The sequence below is a fragment of the Botryllus schlosseri genome, chromosome 2 (assembly GCF_051294905.1).
Source record: "Botryllus schlosseri isolate E-star chromosome 2, Bs_hap1, whole genome shotgun sequence".
In the NCBI taxonomy this organism is placed as follows: domain Eukaryota; kingdom Metazoa; phylum Chordata; class Ascidiacea; order Stolidobranchia; family Styelidae; genus Botryllus; species Botryllus schlosseri.
The window spans coordinates 5899141-5919045 of NC_137237.1; the positions used below are offsets into that span (position 1 = coordinate 5899141).

General features: G+C 39.9%; 3 protein-coding genes across 3 annotated transcripts in view; all 3 read left to right on the forward strand.

The window, feature by feature from the left end:
• The window catches only part of LOC145432550 (uncharacterized), a 137654-nt gene that overhangs the window by 35707 nt on the left and 82042 nt on the right, over nucleotides 1–19905 (forward strand). The window lies entirely within an intron of this gene.
• On the forward strand, nucleotides 11175–12191 carry LOC145459374 (sushi, von Willebrand factor type A, EGF and pentraxin domain-containing protein 1-like). Its single transcript, XM_080338033.1, has 3 exons — nucleotides 11175–11392; nucleotides 11465–11671; nucleotides 11727–12191. The coding sequence occupies exons 2-3, from the start codon at nucleotides 11488–11490 to the stop codon at nucleotides 11951–11953; spliced, it is 411 nt and encodes a 136-aa protein (XP_080194159.1). The 5' UTR covers nucleotides 11175–11392; nucleotides 11465–11487; the 3' UTR covers nucleotides 11954–12191.
• Nucleotides 17908–19382, forward strand: LOC145459383 (E-selectin-like). The gene is made up of 4 exons (XM_080338043.1): nucleotides 17908–18538; nucleotides 18596–18802; nucleotides 18958–19041; nucleotides 19099–19382. Exons 1-4 carry the CDS (start codon nucleotides 18268–18270, stop codon nucleotides 19368–19370), a joined length of 834 nt encoding a protein of 277 aa, XP_080194169.1. The 5' UTR covers nucleotides 17908–18267; the 3' UTR covers nucleotides 19371–19382.

Here is a 19905-nt window from a genome sequence, read left to right on the forward strand (position 1 = left end):
AATAACACTATATCGCACAATATGTTTTATTATTTCAATTAAATCGAAAGAGATAACAATTGTGTTGATTTCTAATGCGATGGATTGAAAATTAATAATTTTTGACTGTAATTCTAAAATAATATAGGAAATCGATGATATCCCCACACAGAAAAAGAATACAAATGCGCAATTCAATCCGCACAGGACTACGGGGCATGGATTTACTGAAATCATATTACTTGATATGGAATTATTATCGTGTTGCGCAGACACGTATATCATCAATTAGTAAACGCTTCCATCAAGTATACATCGACACTGAATGTTAATTGGGCGTTCGTGGAGAACACTCCTATGGCTCGTAAAAGCAGCAATCATTTTCAGATTTAAAGGATAAAATACGATAAATGATTTAATGATATATCTCCTCGATACACCAAATATGGGATGATAATGGAATTGGTGGCATTCGAATAAATATTGAAACAAATTCTCGGGATGGTATATTGTAATAAAAAACGGCGTTGCTATACGAAAATGTATATTCAGACGATGTGGAGCGCATTCTTGTATACCCGACGAATACCCGTGAGGTCAGGGCTATTGGCATTCAAAAGATATTAGGTTGTTGACCCTGTAGTCCAGCAGTCAATTCGCACCGAATATGTGGTATAGGCCTACGTAGCACGAATGACAGTTTTATTTTGATTCAGTCATATTCCGCCATACCAACCTATTTTGAGTTTGCGATTAGACTTCACATACGATTATAAACCTTAGATCAGTGGTCCGTAACCGGGGAAGACGAACCCCAAGTGTTAGCTGAGACAGTCTCAGGGGTTCGCCGGAAGTCGAGGACAGTGATTCGAATCGATCAATTTTGTTGAAAGAATCTGCCCCCATCCATGCTGCAGAACCCTGTCTGAACATGACGTTTAAGGCAGCAAATCGTATGTTTTTGCGCCCTATAAAGACGAATACGCAAAGGATTATGCTAATATCAGCTTTTCCGCTCTCATATACAACGTCTATTCCAGTTTGTCACCTTGTGATTCCAAAACGGATCATATTTACAGCAACTTGGCTCTGTGAGACTCAATAGTGTTATGTTCTCATTGAAAACTAAACAGCGAGGCTGACTGGGAGTCGAAGCCTACGTGCGGTTATGTTTAAAGCGTTATGCACTGCGCTCTAAATATGGCGTCGTGTCAAATTAAAGTTGAAGGTATGAAAATCATTTTGGCATCAGCCACTTTCCTCAGAACGCCATGGTATTCGACCTACAGCTAAACGATTGTCACGAAAGGTACCATTGCACTCTACAAATCTCTAGGCTAGCGTAACGAGTCTGCATGTCATAGCTTCTTAATTCTTTGTGAAATTGCTGGCACGCAATTTTCACGTATGACCCGATCAAGGCGGCGAAGAAACTTTAGATAGTTGTTTTGCCGATGTTATGAATAAGTAACTGTGTCTCACCTATCGTCGGCTAAGTAAAATACCGTAAATGATGTATTGGTGTTATCTATCGATGTTATTGAATGTCTAGTTTTGAACATTTTAACACCTAGAATCAGGCAATTTGGATATTTATTGTTCAAAATGAAGAGTGAAAGCGGAGGTGAGGCACGGACTGGTCGAGCCTCATAAGTGATAGCGCAATTATAATTACCAGTATTAATCGAATACTATTATCGCATTGATTTCGAGCATCCAACTATTAGTAACGTCAGAGAACCAGAATCCGCTCAAAATGACCAAGGAATTTGAACTTCGGCTGTGTTGCGTGCAATTACGATGGAGATAAACAATCACCAGGTGCGATATCCTTCACTGATTGTTTGCTAACAATCCGACAGCCGCAACGCAGTGAAACAATGTCCATTCGACTTCGCAAACCGACGGTGTAGAATCGTGGAGCTGCGACGACCAATAGGTAGAGCAGGGCAAATACATTCCATTACTAATGCTGTTGCTATGTATTTCCCATCCATACCTAATAGAAGCAAGTTGGCAACGGAATCAACTAATACTTTGGGCTGATATATATTTGTAAATATGACTGCAAAGGGGCCAGTTCCTCACCAACAGTGAACTTCAGTGACTGACATCATATTGATAGCGCAGTTCCCCTTCTAAGTAAAATTACGCCTCGCTTAAAATATAAATCACTTACAGCAAGCGAGTACAACTATCTCATTAGTGTGACGCATGTGAAGTGATTTAATCAGTAAGAATATTAAGGGGGCACTTCTATTTGAAAATGATTTTTTTAGGTGTTCACGTTTGTAGTCATAAATTCGTAAAGGTAGATGCGAGCCCCATGATTCATACATTGCTGGAAAGGGCAGGAAATTTCCTTTCCAAATATGGTCTTTATGTTGTACCATGAGCATGTACCCCACCGGTACACTTACTCAAAAAATAATGAAAATATTGAACACGCGTATTAAAAATCCTAAAAACTCAAAAGTCTTTCAAGATTTTCCTTCAAATATTGCTGTAGTAATGGTACATATATATATCTACAAAACAATTGAGGGATTTTCAAAAATAGGTCTTTTAACAAAATTTATGATATTTTTTGTCAGCGAACCCTAAATTTTCATTTTTTTCAAAATTCTTTCCTCTGTAAAAAATTTGCTGGACAAAATTTTGAGAAAACGCTCAATCATTTTATTATACATACCCTAACCATCATTTGTACAAAATTTCAGATGAATCGAACAAGCAGGTGCAGAGGAGATACAATTTTTGTGCAGAAAAAGTATATTTTGAGAAAATCGCGTTTGAAAAAATAAAACCACAATAACTTCGAAAAACAAGGATAAGAACACTGATCATGACATCAATGACCATATTAGTTGATTTGCATCACACATTGAACCATATATAACACAACCTGAGCATTAATAGCCGCCAGGCACATAGTCTGATGTGTCTTAGGAGTCTTGAACTCTTTCGATTTTTCACAGCGAAAGACCGTCGAGATGCAGTCTTACTTTTTTTGTCCTTCAAACCAGTTTCATTTTTGTGAAAGTGTTCACTGGCAAGTTTAGGCTTTCAAGAACACTCAAGTACCCACTACATCCAATATTCCAGTTCAGTACGGACGTAGCTACAGCACGTTTTACTGCCATAGTTCATAATAGAAGCAAGTTGGCAACGGAATCAACTAATACTTTGGGCTGATATATATTTGTAAATATGACTGCAAAGGGGCCAGTTCTTCACCAACAGTGAACTTCAGTGACTGACTCAAAATGGTTCGCCTTAAAGTAGTGGTAAAATATTGAACTATTGATGCATTTAAGTTGGTGGTCAAAGTAACAATTCCCTACTTTCATATCTCATCAAAAATCCTTCCTCAACTTCCTGTAGGAGGGACACACTTTGCGCCTCTCTCCCCTGCATCATATTTTGACTTCAATTCTTTTATGATATTGATAGTTTTTAAACCACCACGGGCATTTCGGGGTGTTCTCACAATATATTTAGGCGAGGCGCTTGATATATCTAAAGAATGGGCATTTCAATAACTGTTGATGATACTATATGGTGACGGATCTTTCCTCGTGGGAAAGCACAATAGCTGCGCATTTTCAGGAATGCTATTTTATACGGTTGTAATGTTATGATACTCTGAAACTAGAAGGCTTATCTTATTATATTATATTATTACATACAGCAGTGGTTTTTAAGCTCCACATTGATCATCGCCGCACAAATATTGGGAACCGAAAAATGGGCATACAAACTGTAATCACCGGCGAGTTGAGTAAAAGAAGGTTATTTCTCCGACTTGACTCCAATACAGCACCGTAACTGCCGCACCCCAAACCCCCCAATTGGGGGGGGGCGAGCTCGAAGGGGGCCCAAAGTTATTTCGTGAATTAGCATAAATCATTGAGTATTTTTTGAAAATTTATGCAATTTTTTCAAAATTTTTTAGCGCTATGCGCGAATTCAAGTAGCCATTTCTCTTTATTATTGGGTATTGGGCCATTACCGCGCCACGACCCACCAAGACATACAATCAAGCTTTAGGCCATATAACATGCGACTCCAAGAAGTGTGCCAGAACGATCGGCAGCGAGAAAACCTTGGCCGAAAGGGTCTATGCCCTTTTGCTGACCAAAGACTTCGTTATATATACAAAATACATGTAGGTTTAATTGTCCATAGGCGCCTAAATGACTGGCGCCGAATGTTCCTGTCTTTGCGATCTGAACCTCACAAGACAAATACCATCACGCTGGGAAAAATTTTATGCCAGTGAAGAAATACCAATTTGAAATCGTGTGCGTCTCTTAGTTTAGAAGCCTACGTTTGGGCGATTCTATATTTTTTGATATAGCAGACTGGAAGTCACGAAATAACATCATGTAACGAAGTCATTTCAACAGGTCCGCCCGCCAGAAGATGTTTAATTATTATTTACGGGCCCTCCCGTTTTCAAGACACTTCACTCAGCTCTACCGGTAAATCTAATTACGTGAGTAGAGAGGACAATAAATTGATAGCATAATATATATGCAATCGCCGATCTGATTGACCGATTTTATCATAAATTATCGAAAATTTTCGCGCTTGGCGCTGGCTCACAATACAGTACAGATGATTTCGTGACAAACGCGAACAACGTGATGGAGGGGTCGTTTGATCACCCTATGGGAGCCCAAGACCCACGTTTTTGGGGGCCTGACGAGGTGCTGTTTCGTTCCTGCCAAAGGGTATACGCCCGAAGATGTTTAATTATTATTGAGTGGTCCTACCTTTTCAAACACATCTCACTCAGCTCTACCGGCAAATCTGATTACGTGAGCGGAGAGAAGATAAAAATTGATAACAATATATATGCTATTCCCGATCATACTGACCGATGCAGTCATGAATTGTAGAAATTTCCCGCGCTTATGCGACAAAAGCTGATTCACTGAACAAACTCCCAACGCATATGATAAATAGCGGTAAACAGGGTATCGCGGGAGGGGGTTGTGGGGGGCGAAGCCCCCCAGAAGTTCGGTCTATAACCCTATGGGGGGCCCACGACCAAAGTTTTGGGGGGGCTGACGAAGTGCTGTTACGGCCCTGCTCCAATATAGCCGTTTTAACGTGCCATCGCCTGCTTCGTCCGTTTTCGCCCCCTCGTTATTTTTTGTCCAGCTAGACCGTCAAATCGCCCACGTTGGGAACCACTGATATACAGTATACCATATATTTATATCTATGCATAGTTTTTATCATTTACTAACGCTTAGAAAGCCGACTTCTAACGTGGTCGGATGATGAAGATCGCTACTGTAGTACAATTCATTTGATATACTTATTATTACTGCCAGCACTCATATTTCCAGTAGGCCTAATGAGTTTCTAAAATAAAAGAGTGTCAGGATGTCTTCGAGAAGGCTATTTGTTGCAATCTTCATCGCGATAAGATACATTGACTCATCATCAGGTAAGACATTATGCTGAATTCAACGATAGAGGCAGTTTCAATGCCCAAATAATTGTCTCAACACTTCAGTGTTCTGAACGTTTTCTAATATCATAATTTATGTTCCAATGACAATCCATGATATTGGACTTGATGGACTATAATTAACACGATCGTTCGCTGCTGTGACTATCTTTCCACTCTACCATTCTTCGTATGTTCACAATGAAATCGAGACGACTGCGATTATTATAATTTTCACCTTTGTTTAGATATCTATCAACCTACACGTATAAAAAAAGTATGAAATGCATCGGCTTATGTCCCCACACTAAATTGATGAGGAGGGTGTAAACTAGAGCGGGGTATGGATAATCCATGGATCGGATGTCTGATACGGCCGGAGTTCTACAGAGTAGTTTGTGAGATTTAGCCAGATCCTAGGGGGCTCCTGATCAGGGCTGTGGAGTCAGAGTTTCGCCAATTTTTCCCTTAATGGAGTCGGAGTCGGCGTCGTGAAAACAATACTGGCGGGAGTCGGGGTCAGAGTTTGTGATAATCCTTCTGACTCCAACTCAGACTCAAACTACTTTATGAAGACAAGTGCTTTCAAAGGTCTCTTGAAATTACTAGTAATAAATAAAATAGGCTTTGTATGTATTAAAAATCGCTTTTAAGAGTAACGATACTGATAAAGTTGGACATTATTTGCAAATTACAATTACAATTCACTAGCCCAGAGGAGGAAAATTGCAAGATGCATCTCCGTGACCAACACAAAATTACTGATGAAGTCACAAATTGGTGCAATTCTTGAAATTATACCATGATATTGTGAAACGGTAAATACGTCGTTTGCTTTTGCAAGTGACGAAATCACTTGAAAATTGATGCAAATATAACTACACGCTGCTTCTCATTTGACACAATTAAAAAATATTTCTAGTAAGTGGCTCAGTGACTTGGGTCCAACAAATCTATAAGAAAGAGTGCAAGTATAGTCCTAGTCTGCGAATACTTGACTAAGTGCATGTATAAACATATGCTATTTGACTACTCCCTAAATTTCGTTTCTGACTACAGTTCATTAGTAGTGAGAGAGTGTGTGATTGTCATCAGTATAGTGCAGTGGTCGCGAACCTTTTTAGTCCGAAGAGCCATATTGGCCTCATTTTCTCCATTTCACCTCTCAAAGAGCCATACATATCAATCAGCTGTTACGTCACAATTGAAAATTCCTGACGTCATCGTAGCACTATAATGCGAACTCACTATACGTGGGATTCGTTGTGTGCGCCACATTGTCTCTGCAAAAACTCGAACTAATCATGCTGGCTGCCTTACTTGAGCATGCGAAACTTGACTTACAAGCACGTAGGTTCACCGTGATGATCCTTTGAAATGCGAGAACCCATCATCACATGCGTAGGTGGAGCCAAACATGGTCACTACATCAATCTATATATAAGGCAAGGGTGGGCAAACTTTTGAGCTCGCGGGCCGCATTCAATATCTGAATCCATTCGCGGGCCGCACTATATAAAATTGGGATTATAAACCAAAACGCAATATTGGTATTTGGTTATATAGTGAGGACATGAAGATAAAATATATGCTTTTTTAAAGCAATCAAACCATCGCTTTGATTATATCGAACACTCATCAGAAACTGTGGCGAGATTTCATAGGCTGGTCGACCTCAATAACCAATTTGTCAAAACGATAGAGATGAAAGTCGGTTGTCCCGATTCTTAGAACAGGATCGAAATTTTGAATCTGTGAGCAGCGATCTGTTCATAGATTTTCTAATTCCACTTTGGGTTCAGTTCCAGGTCCCACAATACTGAAGGCAGCATAACCATGTTATTAGTTTCAAACACGCTTCTACTATATGTAGATAAAATATAAATACCCTAAACTAATTATACGCATATAGAGAACGAATCTATCTAAGACAAGCGCGAATCGTTTTTAATAAGCACATCATTGACATAATTAAAACTGGAGTTGTCAATCTGAAATCACGCTAGTGATCCGAATTATGTCCATCTCGTTTAGGATTTCTGTGATATTTGGCAGTTGAAACCTTTCAAACTGCGTGGGCCTTGAGATCGGGCTGGCGCGCCAGAAATTAAATATAAAAAATAACATATGAAGAATTTATATTCTCAAACTTTTTAAGACACGCCACCCCCCTTATGATGATGAAAGATTTCGCGCGCCCCTCATCGTCATATCACAAAACGCAACCCGGATGCTACCAAACCTAATGGAGAGTTTGATGGCATGGAAAGTTACGACTGTGGATGATAGATTTTTAAATATTACATTCAGGCGAAATACAGAGCAATCAGTATGAAGGGGATATAAATCGCGCCAGGCCCGAAATTTTTTTCAATTGCGCTCAACTTCGCGCCCCCTTCAGATGCTTTCACGTCCCCAAGAGGGTGCGCTCCTCAGTTTAAAAACCACTGCCTTAGAATTATCATGGTGAAATATACTAAGAAAAGGTTTAAACAAGACCCTGCGGTAATTCGATTTTTAGTGCGCATTTTATCAATATTTTTAATACGTTTCTTTAGACTCAGAACGGTGTGGAGGGCCGCATGCGGCCCGCTGGCCGTAGTTCGCACGCCCCTGATATAAGGCTACCCACTCTAAGCTGTCAACGAAAATTTTGAAACCTTCAATTATTATTGGTATTTTCTATTGATGTTCATGGAAGAATCGATTTTGAACATTTTTCTCCCAAATTCACACAATTTGCATTTTATTGTTCGAAAATAAAGCGTGAAACGAGAGGTAATGCACTGACGGGCCAAATCTAACCATTGATAACGCAATTCATCCTAAAGAGCTTAGAATTTGTTCTAACTGGTAGTAATCCGATGTAACTGTCGCACTGATTACGAAAACCTAAAGACTGATCTACGCAGTTCATTTCGCGCCGTAGATCAGGAAGAAAAGGGTATTTGAAAACTGCGTTGTCAATTGGTGTCGCCATGTCTGCTATTCTCTTTGATCAATCGCGCAATCCAAGATTTCGAGTCGGGTATGCTATATCGAATTCGGGAGTGATATTAGTCGCCGGCGCGACAGTAACTTAAATTTGAGGATTTTGAAAAGAGTTCGAGCCCCTAAACCTGAAGACGGCATTGACTTCACCTCTAAAAGCCATGTTTATACTGCCACGGTAATAATTATTCTGGTCTTGATGAAAATTTATTAACAAGTCGCTGTAATATTGATCAATTCAGGACAAAAATATATATTTGGCAAAGAGCCATATCTTATACCCAAAAGAGCCATATATGGCTCGCGAGCCATAGGTTCCCGACCACTGGTATAGTGTGTAGTGAGAAATTTTGTACATATCTGCATTAGTTGCTGAACCATACTCGGTGAAATCAACCGGAGTACTTTGTCTGACGTATACACTTTTGCAAAATTTTGACAGAGGCAAAATCGAATACTTGATCGACCAGCAGAGTAGGTGCATTTCGGGCTTCTTTTCAGATTTCCCGTCACTTTTTTTGCTATCACAGTTTCCTATATGTGTTCTGATCACAAGCCAGTTTGGTATTTCATCCTACCTACTTGGTGAGAACAACCAGAGTACTTTGTCTGACGTACACTTTTGCAAAATTTTGACAGGGGCAAAATCGCATACTTGATCGACCAGCAGAGCAGGATCATTTCGGGCTTCTCTTCAGATTTGCCGCCACTTTATTTTGCTATCACAGTTTCCTATATGTGTGCTGATCACAAACCAGTTTGGCATTTAACCCTACCTACTTGGTGAAAACAACCAGAGTACTTTGTCTGACGTAAACCTTTGCGAAATTTTGACAGGGGCAAAATCGCTTACTTGATCGACCAGCAGAGTCGGGTCATTTCGGGATTCTTTTCAGATTTCCGTCACTTTATTTTGCTATCACAGTCTCCTATATGTGTTCTGATCACAAACCAGTTTGGTATTTAACCCTACCTACTTCTATTGTTTTTATCCAGATTTGAAGTATACAGGGTGGGATATAGGCCTGTATAATGTTTAAATGATTCATACATATTAGAATATCCGTGGGTAGTCTATGTTATAAAATCGTATAACATATGATAAAAGGAAGGATATTTCGAAATGAATACTACCGTGTTAATTGGGGTTACCATCATACGTCCTCTTTTAAGAGGAGTTGTCCTCTTTTTTGACTTGTTTGAATATGTCCTCGGAGGACGCCCAAACGTCCTCTTTTTTTGAGAATTTGTCCTCTATTTAAAAATTTTGGTCAAATGTATTTTAAAATTCAACTGAGATATAGGAAATCAGTACTCGAGTAACGTTCCGGCGGGTATTTAGGGAATTGAGCCAGAAAGTTAAATTGGAGTTTTTCGTTGATAGTTCTCGGATTATCCTTGATCGTTGATAATCCGAGGAATATCAACGAAAAACTCAAATAACTCCGCTTCTACTAGTTGGAATTGACTCAAATTTGTTTTGCATCGTCTTTGAAGACAGCTCAACAATTTCGTGCGGTCGACAGAAAAATTTGAAAATTTTTTTTTCAATTTTTCATTATAAATTAAAATTTTTCATTGGATCTGCGGAGCCTTACACTTGATAGAATTGAACCAAATTTGGTGCGCAGCGTTTTTCAGGGTAACCTGACAATTTAATGCCTGAATGACTGGAATCCAGAAGAAAAAGTTATTTTTGAACAGCCCTATGAGCAGCAGCTATGAAGGTTGCAAACGTGTTTAGTCCAACTTATCGTTGTGAATCAGTCTTTTCGGATATGAAATGCATCAAAAACAAACACAGAACACGCGTCAATAATGCACATCTGGAACACTCACTCAGAGTTGCAGTGTCATGTTACATACCAGAGTACAGTACACTAGTTGATAGCATGCGATGCCAGGCTTCCCACTGACTGTGATATACAATTGAATAGTATATTCATATTGAAATGAGCTCGAATATTTTCGGCTGACACTCGTCAGGGGTAATCGTCAGCAACTAGTAGAGAATTGGAAAGAACATATAATGTGATAGAGAAACAGATAACATGATGTCCACTGTCCAGTCTAAAATGTGACATGATTTCATTTAAAATTTGAGTTGCCTGTTGTTGTATAATTTATACAAATATGGTGCGAAGTAATTCATGAGTTCTTAAAAATCTTAATGGCTTGCTAGTTTGAATGAGATGTTTTGATTTAAAAGACTCTCTTACAAATCTTACCGCAATGTGATTCCTGCCCAGTGCTATGAATATCAAAGCGGAAACTCAGTCAGGTACGGGTAAACGGCGGGATTAAATAGTAGCCCGTCGCTTCAATCAGTACCCAAGAAGTAGCTCTTGGTTGCAAAAAGGTTGGTGACGCCTGAATTAGAGTATTCCAACTCCAGAGCATGGTGATCGGGAACAAAACTCACTTCTGCACAGACAAATAGCCCCATGGGTACGAGAAATGGCTATATTTACTACACCCGCACAACTACAAAACTTCCACTCTACAACTTGAATAGAGTTGACGGTTGACGGTTCGAATTAATCGCATATGCATTTGTTCCAATTCCCATTTGAAAATCAACGTCGCATTACCTTGCTTATCCAATATTCACGGATCAATTTGATGAATATGTCACATACCTTACAATACGATGTCTTGTGTTACATCCGTCAATATGTTGAAGTCAACAGTTGGGTTTTATTTTCACATCAGCTGTCAACTGCACCACAAATCCGACACTTCCTAATCGATACCAGGAGGGAAATTGTACTGTGGTCTCTTTCGGAAACACACGGGACATATCTTGTGTTTATGGTTACTATGTGAATGGCACCGGAAATGCAATTTGGGACGATATAGGGTCAGCAGACGACATTGGGTCAGCAGACGATATTGGGTCAGCAGACAATCCTAATAAACTGCCAGGATCATGGAATACTACAGGAACCACCTGTACCGGTATTAAATCACATTTTACATTATATATATCTAATATTCCCAGGGTATATAATGATACTTTCCTTTCATCAGCTGTAAAATGCAACACCGATCCTATGATTCCGAACGGGGACCTTAATTCTAGCTGTAGTGTCGGTTCTTTTGGGGATGCGTGCAACATAACGTGTGCAGATGGATACTATGTAGATGGTAAAGGGTCAGCAATTTGCGATGATGATAGTCCGACGGATGATACGAATGAGGAGGGATCATGGAATACATCGGAGACATCGTGTACAGGTACAACTTATATTATAATTGCAGTTCAGCTTTCATGAAATATTTTATTCAACAGCTGTAAAATGCAACTCCAATCCAACAATTTCGAATGGGGCCCTTGATAGCAGCTGTAATATCGGTACTTTCGGTGATACATGCAACATAACGTGCGTACATGGTTACTATGTGGATGGTACAGGGTCAGCGATTTGCCATGATAATAGTCCGACGGATGATACTAACGAAGAAGGATCATGGAATACAACTGGAACGTCATGTACAGGTATAAATTCCATCAAATAAATATATTTACAACTTACATGAATTGTCTTGTCGTCAGCTGTAAAATGCAACACCGAACCAACGATTCCGAACGGGGCCCTTAATAGTAGCTGTGCTATCGGCTCTTTCGGGGATACATGCTACATAACGTGTACGTATGGATACTATGTAGATGGTAAAGGGTCGGCAATTTGCGAAGATGATAATTCGACAGATTATACGAATGGAAAGGGATCATGGAATACATCAGGGACATCGTGTACCGGTACAACTTCTATTCAATAATTATAATCATAACTTACATGGAAGATTTTTTTTCATCAGCCGTAAAATGCAGCAGCAATCCAACAATTTCTAATGGGGCAATTGATAGTAGCTGTTATCTCGGTACTTTTGGAAACATATGTAACATTTCGTGTGAACATGGTTACTATGTAGATGGTATAGGGTCCGCAATTTGCGATGATGACAATCCGGCAGATGATACTAATGAAGAGGGATCTTGGAATATATCAGAAACGTCGTGTACAGGTGTAACATCTATCCAATATATTGATAGTTACAGCTAGCTTACATGTAGGCTTGTCATACGTGCTCCTTCAGGAGGATTTGAATGGTTCTCCTTAGACCAGGGGTGTCAAACATGTGCGTCGCGAGCCGCAGTCGCCTTTCAGATGATTTCATCCGGCCCGCGAAACCACTCTGAATAAATTGAGAAAAGTTGAGTGTTTTAGTAGGAAATACTTCCATTGAATAATCATGCACGATAGCTAGGGTGGGATTAAAACAAAAAGTGTAAACATGTTTTTTATTGTGCTTTTTTTCTAAGCCATGACGTCACGCATATTCAGTTGTGATTCCATACTGGATGGATATTCACAATTGAGGATAGAGGGTAAGTATATAGCTTCTTTGACGAAATAGGCTTCCAACTCCTGTCATATACGGACCAAAAATATCTTTAACCAGGACTAAATCATCTTGCAGCATCTATACGGTCGGCGGTCATCATCATCATCATAACATTCATTCCGTACCAATGATATACGTACTACAGCTGTTGAACCGACTATTTCGGGGGTTACTACCAGGGCTGTGGAGTCGGGGTCGGAGTTTGGCTCATTTTCGCTTGATGGAGTCGGAGTCGTGAAAACTGTGGTCGCTGGAGTCGGAGTCGGAGGGGTGGAAAAAATACTGACTGGAGTCGGAGTTTGTGAAAATGACCCTGACTTCGACTCCGACTCCGACTTCTTTATCATGAGAGGTATCTTTACGTTACTAATATTAACTAAAATAGGATTTTTATGTGCCATCAATCACAGTTCTTAGTAACGATACAGATCAGGTGAGGCCACACCGTGCCACGCAAGCCAAATGTGGCCCGCTAGAAGTTTGTGTGGCCTGCGAGGTAATTCTCGAAATTAATATAACATCAGGTAATATTACGAGGCCAACCAAAATTTGATTAGCCTGACCGCGAAATTTGATGATGACTAAATCATCAGTTTCGACGCATTGGCGTAACCTGGGGCCAGCCACATTCATCGCAGATCTTCGTGTATGACCATTGACCAATGACCATGAGTGGAATATTGCGTAGCAGATTTATTTGACTTGAAATTTTTCTTAGCACTTCGCATGATTTATTGTCACATTTCTTGCCTTTAGTATTGGAACCCCTCCTGGAAATTATAAATACGCGTAATTTACAGAATTGAGTCCAACTAACTCGCTATTAGGAGATAACGTGTCGTACAACATGCGACTTCGCTTGAGCGCTCGAAGCGAGATCGTTGGCGATGAAACATTGGCGTAAAATGACTGAGGCATGTTCACTGAAACCGTCTATATTGCTATGTCTAAAACCCTAAATCAGGGATCGCCAACTCAAAATGGGTCGCGGGCCACTTTTCAAAATTCCTGGAGGCCGCGGGCCGCAAGACTTCAATATCGAGATTAAAATAGGCAACGCAGTTTAACAACCACGTTTCATAACTCTACGTTAGTACAGTTAGTACAATTGTGTACTCTCTAAAATGGGCGACGGGCATAGTCACCACAAAAGAATTAATATTTTATTGTACACACACAAATACAGCAAAAAATATCAGGATCATCAATTTCATACTATTTTGAACTATGAGCTGCGCACGATGCCTGACAACACTCTGTAGCAACTATAACAGGGGTGACCAACCTTTTTGCTATTCACGGCCGCATTTCGATTACTCATGTAGCTTGCGGCCGCATAATGAACTAAATGGGGCCAAATACCCATGACGTTAAACTGTTCATGTCCATTGTCGGTATACTCCGGACTAATCTATTTACTTATATCGTTGTACTATGCGCACCGAAATCGTGAGTAGTCATGTTATGAAGAGCCACAGGGATTAGTTCTGTAGTCGCGCCAAGCGCGAAAATTTTTTCACTTTCATTAGAGAATTTTGTCAATAAATATTAGCATAGTTTGACATATTACAATCAATTATTTATCCTTTCTCGGCCACTGTGATCAGATTCACCGGTAGGGTTGATGCAGGGGGTGTATTCGAAAACTTAGGGAAGTTATTAATGCGGTGCTGCATCTTTGTGCGCCATTTCTTATTACTCCCCTTTGTTGGATGCAATTATTTCTTGACCTCCCATCAGATTTGTCGGTATAGTGGAGATATAGCATATTTGATTCGCCCAAATGCAGGCCTACCAGAAACAAATTTCTTTCATGATGAGGAGAACACGATTAAAAATTGTATTTCTTTATGGGGCGCATGCATCATTTTCCTCTGCTGTTTGCATCTGTACTGTAGGACTCAGATTACAAAGAACACTACCATATTAAAATCGAAAATTAACACGTATTGATCCGCGCCTAGCGCGAAGAAAATTTCAAGAATAAGTCAAACCTCTGATTAAGTAGGGAGTCAATTCGCAAGTTCAATTTGCATATTGACGGCCGCCAACAATCCTAATTGAATTAAGTGTCGACGGCCGCATACTTTTCCTTCTACTGCCGCAGATTGGCCACCCCTGGATTAAATAATCGATATTGGGGTTAGCTAGACACGGTAGCCTACTAGCTGGAAAATTATCTCCTCGTAAAGCATGCATGGTCTTTTTGAGAGCCCGAAATCGTTTTTCAAGCGCATCAGTCTCGGCAATGGTGGGCCATTGCACATCAAGGCAATATGCCCATTCATATCCGAAAATTCTTCCTCCTTGGAATGATATTACCATACGAAGCCGTATTAGATAGTGAGGAATAGTAATATCGGGCATAGTAGATTGGCTTACTTTGAACACCAACAACAATATGTTTAAACTGAAATCAATTTCAGCATTTCAAAATGCTTTAGTAAGCGTTATTCTGAAATTTCTCCAAATCAGGTCGCGGGCCGCGTGTTGGTGACCCCTGCCCTAAATAATCCTGCCCTTGCCAAATGAGCCCATTGCTATACAGAGGCGACCCCTAATTTATGTAAGCAATATATTTATTGATCGAATTCATTCACTACCCTGAAAAATATTTCGTGATTCGCGCGACCAGCGCATGACTGTACACTGTACAGTCGCACTGGGAATTTTCATGACATAATTGTTATTAAATTTAAAGCGTAGTCATAAGTCTTGTTTTCAATGTTACCTAATTCGGCGATGCAGTCACAAATTGATGCAATTTTTGGAATTATACCATGATATTGTGACAGAGCAAATATATCGTCTGGCTGTAAAATTGATGTAAATATAACCAAACTCTCCTTCCCACTTGACGAAAGTAAAAATATTTGTAGTGTGACTTAGCTGCTTGGGTCGAACAAATGATTAAGAAAGACTGCAAGACCTAGTCCCTGATTACTTGACTATAAGTGCACGTAGACTAGATATATGCTATTCGACCACTTCCTAAATTTCGTTTATGACCAATGTCTAATTCTAATAGTATTGAGTGTGTGGTGTGCTTGTAAACAGTACAGTGTGTAATGAGAAAATTAGTACGATGTATCTTTGTAATACTTGCTGACTCATACATAAGAGCAACATTTCGATTGTTTTATGTATATCTTAATTATACAGGATGGCTATATGTCGTGTTCGAATGAGACATACATATTAGGTTGTAAGAGAGCATATGTTATAAAAACTGATAAAATATGAAAAAGGAAGGATATTTAGAAAGGCAATATTTCATGCATGTTCAAGCTGTGCCACAATGAAACAATTTTGCATGCCATCGTTACTCATATGTTTGCATATGTTTAATGGTTATATGATAGCCATTTACCGGTCACTGTGGCATATAATTTTCAAAGTATATTGGTAATACTATTGGAGTCGGGGTTGGAGTCTGAGTCAGAGTCGGTAGGTATAGAGACTCAGGAGTCGGAGTCGATACATTTAAAGACTCAGGAGTCGGAGTCGGTCCATTGAAAATGTGTGGAGTCGGAGTCGGAGTTGGAGTCGGTAGTAAAATTTACCGACTCCACAGCCCTGGTTACTACCATTGCATATCGTATACGTCGGCTATATCGCGCTGTAATCGTTGACCGTAGACTCATACGACATGTTTTTCGAAAGTATTTACACAATGGTATAATTATACAATTAAAAAAATTGTTTTTTAAAAGCCCTTGTTCAAGACACTGTTTAAAACATGTTTTAAACAACGTGTTCTAAGCAACCATTTGTTTTAAATGCAACCCTAATGACAGCAAATGTAATAGTATATTCACATAAGACACAAAAACCATCTGGCAGCAGTGTTGCGGCTTCGCTCCAGTCACCATTCGAAACAAGTTGAGAAGACAACAACTTGCGCACAAAGTTCACAGTTTTATTGGAAATTGAACCATAAAGTAGTTATTCAGAGATTCGAAGACGCCAATACCAAACCGTTACATGCAGGTGTAGCCTACAATGTACATAGGGAATATAATAGTAACACAAAAAAGATTCAAGTACAGTCGATTCCACTTCAGTTCCGCTGGCTTTATTCGATTTCAGCGGATAAACAGCTTTAACCGAAATATGTGGAAAATCAATTTGTCGTTACATGGTTAGGCGTAAAGACAGACATGAGCATCGGAAATACGGTTATGTTACGTATTTATTGAAGAACAGCTGCGTTATGCTGCAGTAGCAATGACCACATAAAACGGGCAAGAGACAATTGTCCGAATTAACCGGAGCGCTTTACGTACATTTTCTACTTTAGTGCCATTCCCGAGCTTTTTGACCGAATAAAGCGGTTGTCCGAATTAAGCAGAGTTTACTGATCGGTAGTCGCACTGCTGTATCACGTTTGGCTCAAAAAGCCCCGCCTCCAGAAAAACCGAAATCGCCATAGAACGAACCAAGTTAAAACGTCCTTGTCTTCAGTTAAATCTCGAGTATTCCACACATCGGATATACGCAGACGGCAAGCACCAGATTACGACAAAACAAACGGAACATCGAAATATACCAACTTGTGTAGTCGTTAGAGCCGTTATTTTGGCGATTTATAACTGTATTCAACCGTCCTATCGTCGCATTTTGCCAATTCCGTTGTTTGCGAATGAAGGTATTGCTAGAATATAAAGAATCCCACATGATCCGTAAAATATTGTAATATAATGATGCAAATAGGCTTAACAATACAGTATCTAAATGATAAGCAAGGGCATGGATTTTGACTTAACATGTTGGAGTCATCTGATCGGTCTGGCCCGCGAGCGATCTGAAGGTTTGATTCCGGCCCTCGACTTCAGTTGAGTTTGACACCCTGCCTCAGACGCTAAATAATGTCCAAATTCTTTCGCATTTCGAGTTATAGCTGCTCATACCGTCATAAAGACTTTTAAACGACACTTATTTATTTACAAAAACTTGCTCCAGCCATGAAACATGCTAAATGGCCCTATCAGTTCTACCGTCTTGATTGATATGGCTTCATATGATATTGATATGATTTGTATCTATCAAGGAAAAGTAGAATATCATCGAACTCCACCGTAACAATTATGAATAATTCAATTGACTCGCCAACAAAAATGTCCTCTTATAGGGCGCTAAAAATATGGTAAGCCTATAACTTACATGAAATGCTTTTTCGTTGGCGGTAAAATGCAGCACCGAACCAACAATTAAGAACGGTGCCCTTGATGGTAGCTGTATTGTCGGCTCTTTCGGAGATACATGCGACTTAACGTGTGCATATGGTTACTATGTGGATGGTACAGGGTCGGCAATTTGCGATGTGCTTTTTTAAAATTTTACTTCCATTTTAACAAGAAAATGTAGGGCATCACTAAACTGAAGCGTAAAACTTCTACATTCAGTTAACTCGCTAACAGCAAATGTTTTCAATATGGGTGCTAAAAATATGGTCAGCCCACTTACAAGAAGTGTTTTTTTTGTTAGCGTTGAAATGCAGCGCCGAACCAACAATTCCAAACGGGGCCCTTGATGGTAGCTGTATTGTCGGCTCTTTCGGAGATACATGCGACTTAACGTGTGCATATGGTTACTATGTTGATGGTACAGGGTTAGCGATTTGCGACGATGATAGTCAGACTGATGATACTAACGACGAAGGATCATGGGATACAACTGGAACGTCATGCAGAGGTATAACTTCCATCTAATAATTCTATTTACAGCTGACATGAATAGTCTTTTCGCCAGCTGTAAAATGCAACACCGAACCAACGATTCCGCAAGGGGCCCTTAATAGTAGCTGTGATGTCGGCTCTTTTGGGGATACATGCAGCATAACTTGTGTGTATGGATACTATGTAGAGGGTAAAGGGTCGGCAATTTGCGAAGATGATAGTTCGACGGATGATACCAATGAAGAGGGATCATGGATTACATCAGAGACATCGGGTTCAGGTACAATTTCTATTCAATAATTATAATTATAGCTGTAAAAGACAGCAGCAATCAAACAATTTCGAATGGGGCAATTCATAGTTGCTGTTAGCTCCGCACTTTCCCAAATAGATGCAACATATTGCGTGAAAATGCTTACTATGTAGATTTTACAGGGTCAGCAAACTGCGATGATGATAGTCTGGCAGATGATAGAAACGAAGAGGGATCATGGAACACAACTGGAACAATGTGTACAGGTACAACGTAAATCCAATAATTATAGTCACAGCTTACGTGAATTCTTTTTTCGTCAGCTATAAAATGCAGCAGCAATCCAACAATTCCGAACGGGACCCTTGATACTAACTGCAATACCGGTACTTTCGGGGATACATGCAACATAACGTGTGCACATGGTTACTATATAGATGGGACTGGATCAGCAATTTGCGATGATGATAATCCGGCCGATGATACTAATGAAGAGGGATCGTGGAATATATCAGGAACGTCGTGTAAAGGTGTATTGATAGTTACAGTTACATATAGGCTTATCGCATGTGTTCTTTCAGGAGGATTTGAATAACTCTCCTTGGGCCAGGGGCAATGTTCCCTCTAAGCTGCGCACGTGCCCAAATGCGCAGTGGTGAAACGGTCTCTGCGCACAGAAAATCTCCGTTGCGCACAAAAAATCCGAAGTGATGACCTTTTTTTTAGTCGTTATGCACTGTCGTCCAAGAGTCTGCGCAGTAAGTTGGTGAGTGTGCGCAGACTCGTCAAAAATTAGAGGGAACATTGGCCAGGGGTGTCAAACATATGCCTTACGGGCCGCATCCGGCCTGCGAAACCATTCTGAATAGATTGAGAAAAGTTGAGTGTTTTAGTAAGAAACACTTCCATTGAGTAATCATGCGTGAGAGCTAGGGTTGTGAATAAAACAAAAATCAATTTAAAACATTTTTTTTATCGTTGTTGTTTTTCGAAGCCATGACATCGCACATATTCAGTTGTGATGTCATCGTGGATTGATACACACAATTGAAATATAGGGTAAAGTAGCTCCTTTGACGAAATAGGCTTCCAATCCCTATCACATACGGACCAACTGAATCAGTGGTTCC